Raw genomic sequence first — 7,238 nt, 5'->3', positions numbered from 1 at the left:
CTACCAGCAAAACCATTTGAAGAGTTCAAGAGGAATCTAAACATAGAATAGTTGAGATTAAGGGAGGGTGTTAGAGTTCACGTTTATCTCCGCATTGTAATCTCAACTCTATTCTATCTCTCTCCCTCGCGTAGCTGTTTAGGAGTCCTCCTTACAACCGAATCCTTGTGATCAGTTTCCTCTTCTTGTAAGCCACGGCAGAGCTGTTCTGCCTCGTTCAATATAAACCAACGCGGCTCCTCATCGAGGAGTAGGAACGCTTCCAAATCTTACAATGCAAGCATCCAGAAACAAATACTATTAATCAAGAAAAGAAAAAAACCACGCCTCATGAACACGTATGAGCTGGTGAGGCCAATCAACCCGCTGGTGACCGCTTTCATGCCCAACAATCTTTGTCTGAAGTTCAACAACCAATTAGCTCGTCAATTATTGAAGGAGTGCGTTCTAGTTTCTGCCGAGGAATCCTTCAAACACCTTTGTTGTAGTAAAAAGTGCGAAACCACCTCCACAATCAGAATGCTTCTTAATAGTCATATTACATTATTGCACATCAATAAGTAGAGTAATTATATCGGTTGAATTCCTTGACAATGTGTAAGGTTATATTATAAGGTTTACAATCATACAACCGTTGAACAAAATTACATGCATATATAGAACTATATAAAATTACATGCATATATAAGTATTACATCAATCTTCTTTCTTGCATTTATTTATACTCACAAACTAGCTCCATCCCAATGAGCAAGCTAGCTTGTAGACCCCAGATATATATTAGGGGGCCAATCATGCATCACACGTACAACTGGCCGTGGTTGTCCTGCAGCTTGCCACATCAGCACGCGCCACTGCGGAATCCCACGCTCCCGCTGCCGACATCGTACAAAACCTCGTAGGTCTGCTGCTGCACGTTGCCGATGAATCCGATGGAGCCGTGGCTGCCAGGGGAGGCCGTGAAAGCCAGGCAACCGTCCAGCATGATGGACGCCGGCTCGAGCTCCAAGGTGGCACAGCCTGCGAACACTAGGGACACCTTGGGGACATTGACCTCGAGGAAGCGGGTCAAGTCATAGCACATGTCAAGGTTGCGTACGGGATCCGCAAGCGGGCCATACGCCGTCATGGCGCTCCTGAACGCTGCCCGCAGCGCTGCGTATGCCGACGGTGGCAGCTGCGTGACGACCGCCCCTGAGTCCATCACCGCACCACCGGCGAATGTAGCCGGCGGCATGTCGAGCCGCCTCCCGGCCACGGTGATTGCCTCTAGGCGGACGATGTAGAAGGTTGGAGCGTGTTGGTTCTTGATCAGAGGCGTGCTCGCGAACTGCGACGATTTCCCCACCGGCCCGCCCAGCGAGAGGAATCCATCGGAGCTCGGGTGCGGGACACAGTAGGAGAAGGCGTTGCCGAAGGTCTCCGCGGTCTGTGCAAGGAGGGACCCGGCGCCGCCGCCGAGGGCCAGGACGCCGGCGGTCTGGTCACTGAAGGTGCCCCTCACGGCGTGGCTGCACCCGATCCGGAAGCCCTTGACCGCGATGGTGGGCGACAAGTTCAGCGTGTCGCTGATGTATGTCCCGGCGGTGACCCTGTCGTCGCCGTAGTCGAGGATATACTTGCATTGGTCGGAGCCGGCGGAGCAACCACTGCTGTGGCTGCTACCGAGCTCCGTGCAGGCAGGGGAGCCGCAGGGGATAGGTGCGTACGTGCTGGAGTTGGCGAGGTCGTAGAGTTGGTCCTTCTGGAGGTGACACTCGTCTGGTAATGTCGTCCATATAGCAGTGCTCATAAAATACACTGGTCTCTCAAATTACACGCGTAACCCGCCGGTTTTACTTATGGACCTCGGGCCCTCGGTTTCATTACGCCTATATTTTACGCGTTGTTTTCGATGATGAGTAAATTACACTTGTATGTTAATACAGGTTTGAAATAAACCAGAGCTCCCAAGCGCGGCCTTACCGTTTCATGCCGTCTCAGTTTCTCGAAGGTGCTCATAGGTGTCCGATGATCCTGGCTTCCTGAATGAGTAGCGGGCGCTGTATCAGACCATCCGTAGGGCCCGCGAGGCCCTCTCCGTTGTCCTTCGAGTTGTTGCGCTCGCCGTGGCGCCGAGCATTGTTAACATCGTCAACGAACATGAGGATTCAGGAGATGACTTTATTTTGACTGGATGACACTAGGGACCCACTAGGGCCATAGCCGTACGTACGCAAGTGCCTCCTTATTATGTACAACTATATGTTTTTTGCTTTCTCCTGGTTTCCTGACATCACGGTCCCACACCATTGTCAACCTATGTAGTCAATATAAACGAGAGAATTGCACAAGGTGCGGCCGACAGCTGGGACCAAGCAGCTCAAGCAGTATTTGTCTTTTTGAAGCGTGAGCACTGCAGAGTTTTTCTTGGCGATGATTTCGTTGTTTTTCAGAGGAGAGCAGGGTATTAACTAGGCGGGTTGTGGCCCGTCTAGCCCAGGCCAGACATCCAGCCCAGATACTAATTTTTTCAAGATGAAAATGGCTAGCCCAGCTATACGTCTTTTTGAGGAATACCGAGGCAAAGTGAACTTGTTATTCTCCACCCCGCTGGGCTGCAAATCTTTCCTAGGAGGGATACATTAGGCTTAACAGGAAAATGGGCTTTAAAAAATAATAAATGGGATGTAATTATAAAAACTAGGCAGTAACTATAAAAAATGCACCAAACACGAAATTAGTTTATAAAATATTATTTATGGATTTTGAAAATCTTAAATTTTCATTGTTGCGCGCGCAATGTTTCATTGGATTTTTACCTAATACAAATTTATATTTAATCTGACTAAAAATTTCAGGATAAAAATATTTTGGAGCCCATCAAAATGTGGGAAATTTTGTTGAATTCGGTCTTCAACGGTTGGTTGAAATTATTAATCATTTTCCTAGCTAGAAAATGGGCTGTACTTTTAACAAACTGTAAATGGGCTGTTGTAAATTCCATTAGAATTCCAAAATGGGCTGTACATTCTTACAAAAACGCAAATGGGCTATAAGTTCTCTGCCACACACTTGTGGGCCTACTAAGTGACGTGTCCCCTAAAAAAATAAGTTGACGCGTATGCAAGGCTTTGCCAACTTATTATAGTCAACACACGGTTCTAGCAGCAGTGGACGTTGGATGTCTATCCAACGGATGTCGTGCTTCTTCTTCAATCTCGGATATTCTTAGCTTCGGCCGCCCAAAAAATGATTCCTCTCCTTGACATCTGGGGCACACTGTTTCGGAGGCTGACCTGTGGGCCTACTAAGTTGGAGCGTACCAAGGGCTTTGTCAACTTAGTCAATAATAAACGTTTCTAGCTTCAATGACCGTACGATGTCCATCCAACGGCCTTAGTGCTTCTTCAACCTCTGGTCTTCTTGGTCCAGCCGCCTAAAGCAGTGCCGGTCGTGCCACCTGCTCCTGCCTCCCGTGGCCGGCTGTGCTGCCGCGGAGGCCTCACCGCCCCCATACAACCCCCACCGCTGGCCAGGCCATCCCTCCACTCACGCACACCCCCTGTTATTCTGCGGCGACGGCAGCCTCACACCGCAGCCGAACCAGTGAACCCTCGTACTCCTCTCCGCGCGGGCTTCCGCTGCTGCGTCTTCCCCGGCTCCGCGTCGTCCCCTTCCTAGGCCTCGCCATCGTCCAGACCACCGCCCTAGTGCTCTCGGCGCGGCGTGGTCAACGTGGTTAACGACCGACTTCCATCGGAAGAGTACTGTACGTGGAGAGGCTGACAGCTGGGTCCATGCAGCCGCAAGGAAGTGCCTTCTTATTACGCGCAAAATAATTATTCCTCCACCTTACAACAGGGACTGACCGGACGGGCCACCTTATTTTGCGAAAAAACGTTTCCCCCCTGACTGCTCAGACCCACCGTACGGGCCAGCGTATTTCGCGAAAAAAACGTCCCCCCCGCTATCAGCTCGGACCCACCGGAAGTGCCTCCTTATTACGCACAAAAAAATGAATACCCCCCTGCTAGCTGGGACCCACCATGGTGGGAGGCTGACTTGTGGGCCTACTAAGTTGACTGGGACGGGGGCCTTTGTCAACTTTAATCAATATGAACGATTCTAGCTCCAGTGACTGTACGATGTCCATCCAACAGCCGTAGTGCTTCTTCAACCTCTGGTCTTCTTGCTCCAGCCGCCCAAAGTTGCGCCGGTCGTGCCGCATGCTCCTGCCTCCCATGGTCGGCTGTGCTGCTGCGGACGCCTCACCGCCCCCTACTATTCCCACCGCTGGCCAGGCCCTGCGGTGACGGCAGCCTCACACCGTAGCCGAACCAGTGAACCCTCGTACTCCTCTCCGCACAGGCTTCCACTGCCGCGTCTTCCCTAGCTCCTCGTCGTCCCCTTCCTAGGCCTCGCCGTCGTCCACTGCCCTGGTGCTCTCGGTGCAGCGTGGTCAACGTGGTCAAGGAACGACTTCCATCGGACGTGGACTGTACGTGGAGTGGCTGACACCTGGGTCCACGGCCGCAGCAAGGAAGTGCCTCCTTATTATGTGCAAAATAATTATTCCTCCACCTAACAGCGGGGACCACCAGACGGGCCACCGTATTTCACGAAAAAAACGTTTCCCCCCTGACTGCTGGGACCCACTAGCTACACCTTCGGACGGAAGGAAGTGCGTCCGGGCAAAACAAAATAAAACAATTCCCCTCCTCACTACTAGGGAAGAGCCTAGCAGCAGCGCGGGTTTTGGGCCTATTAGCAGCGCGTGGGCCGGCGCTACTAATAAGGCGCTACAGCTAACGTATAGCAGCAGCGCGGGTGCCACCCGCGCTACTACTACGTCCGTTAGTAGTAGTGTGGTTAAAAACCCATGCTACTACTAACCCGCAGAATTTTTTTTCGAATTTTTTGCGCGAATTTTCAAATTTCTGAATTATTTTAACCTCTAATATCTAATCACCCTCATCGCTGCTCAATTTTATCTCTAATCACCCCTCATCATTCCAAATCATCTAACTTCCCGGACGGTCACCCATCCTCTCACCACTCCAGCCTGAGCACGCTTAACTTCCGGGTTCTATTCTCCCTCGATTCCAGGTCTGCACTTGTTGCTTTCCTGACAATAGTAAGATGTCAATCCTATTAACCCTCGGGAGTTTAGCTTGAGCATGAAGTCACACATTTTGCTGTTTGAGTTTAAAACAATTGTTCTAAAAAACAATAATTATTTAGTAACACTAATATTTCTTGAATAAGGAGTTTGACCACATTTTGACCAAAGTTTGACCACAGTTTGACCAGATTTGACCAAAATTCCAAAAACTGAAATAATTATTTAGTAACACTAATACTTCTTGAATTAGTTTGACCACAGTTTGACCAGATTTGACCAAAATTAAAAAAACTGAAATTTGAGCATAATTTTTTTTCCTTTTAGAATTTGAGGATTCTAAAAATTTGCAAATAGGCCGTAGCTGTCTACATCGTATGCAGATTTTCGTGCTAAACATTTTGATATATTATACGTTTTTTTCTGACATTGTATGCAAAAGTTATAGCCGTTTTACATTTCCCCTACACTTTTTGCAAAACATGTCCAAATTTAAGTTTTTAAATTTTCCTAACTAGTAGATGTAGTAACATAACTACATCTCAAAGGATTTTAATTTTTGAAACATTTTGATATATTATACGTTTTTTTCTAACATCGTATGCAAAAGTTATAGCCGTTTTACATTTTCCCGACACTTTTTGCAAAACATGTCCAAATTTAAGTTTTTAAATTTTCCTAACTAGTAGATGTAGTAACATAACTAAATCTAGAAGGATTTTAATTTTTGAAGTTTTTATCATTTTCTTTTGCTTTTTACAAAACCCAAAAGGCGATCCAGGGGGGTAGAGTTTCAAAATGGCACCTTTAGTAGTAGCGAGGGATTTTACCCCTCGCTACTACTATGGCATGTCCCGGAGGGGCACGGTTGAGACCTCTTAGTAGTAGTGAGGGGTAAAAACTTAGTAGTAGCACGGTTTTATAACCCTCGCTACTACTATGGCATGGCCCAGGGGCACGGTAGAGACAGCTTAGTAGTAGCGAGGGGTAAAAACCAACGCTATTGCTATCAACTTAGGAGTAGCGAGGGTTAAAAACCCGCGCTACTACTATGGCATGTCCCGAGGGGCACGGTAGTGACCGCTTAGTAGTAGCGAGGCTAAAAAACCAGCGCTACTGCTATCAACTTAGTAGTAGCGAGGGTTAAAAACCTGCGCTACTGCTACTTAGCAGCAGCGCCTGATTTTAAAGCGCGCTGCTGGTAAGATTCTGTGTATAGGCTTGTCCCTAGTAGTGCCTTGACTGCTGGGACCCACCAGCTACATCTTCGCATGCAAGGAAGTGCCTGGCAGTCGGGACCTACCTGGTCGAAGCGTACGTAGCGTTGTCATTCTGGTCGCGAACGTGTACGTACATATATACTGGTCGATGTCGAGGCGCGCATGTGTCGTAGTAGAGGCGCGCACGTAGCATGTACACGTATGTACAGCGGTCAGGGTGCAAGAAAGAAAATACGGCCACGTATGTGTACATACGGGCGGGGTCTCGAATGCCTACTCGCGCATACGTACGACGAGGGCTCATGTACAAGGCTGGGTCGGAACTGAGAAACAGCGTCGTCGTCGTGTTCATGGGGAGGCAACGAAATGTGTCGTGTTCATGGGGAGGCAACAAAATGCGTCGTGTTCATGGGGAGGCAACGGAATGCGTTGTGTTCATCGGGAGGGCTTGGACGGAATAGGCGATGGAAACGAGGCCTGGCGTACCGCAGAATGGAGGAAACGGCCTTGTGTTCGACTGGCCATGTTCGAAACGGGATCATGTTCATCGGGAGGGGTGTGGCGTACCGCAAAACGGAGGAAACGGACCTCCTACGGTTGAAACGGGGGTCCTGTTGATCGGGAGGGGTGTGGCGTACCGCAAAATGGAGGAAACTGACTTGTGTTGGAGCGCTACGGTCGAAACGGGGGTCCTGTTTACTGGGAGGGGTGTGGCGTACCGCAAAACGGGACTCCACGGGATACTGTTCATCTCCACCGTCGACCTCCTCCAGCCTCCACGGGCTCCTGTTCATCCAGCCTCCACCGCGCGTTACTCCACCGGCTACTGTTCAACCACCCCTCCACCGTCTACTGTTCATCCAGCCCTCCACACCACGGGGTCCAGTTCAACCACCCCTCCACGGGCACCCCTCCAC

General features: G+C 49.5%; 1 protein-coding gene across 1 annotated transcript in view; it reads right to left on the bottom strand.

The window, feature by feature from the left end:
* Positions 1–561: 561 nt before the first annotated feature.
* The window catches only part of LOC123152878 (protein ASPARTIC PROTEASE IN GUARD CELL 2-like), a 13,385-nt gene continuing 6,708 nt past the window's right edge, over positions 562–7,238 (bottom strand). Inside the window, exon 2 of the mRNA XM_044572273.1 lies at positions 562–1,761. Coding sequence (XP_044428208.1) covers positions 842–1,761 — 920 coding nt within the window. The 3' untranslated portion in view covers positions 562–841. The remainder of the gene's footprint in view (positions 1,762–7,238) is intronic.

Source organism: Triticum aestivum, chromosome 7A (genome assembly GCF_018294505.1).
Source record: "Triticum aestivum cultivar Chinese Spring chromosome 7A, IWGSC CS RefSeq v2.1, whole genome shotgun sequence".
In the NCBI taxonomy this organism is placed as follows: domain Eukaryota; kingdom Viridiplantae; phylum Streptophyta; class Magnoliopsida; order Poales; family Poaceae; genus Triticum; species Triticum aestivum.
This window is presented reverse-complemented; position numbering and strand designations above follow the sequence as displayed.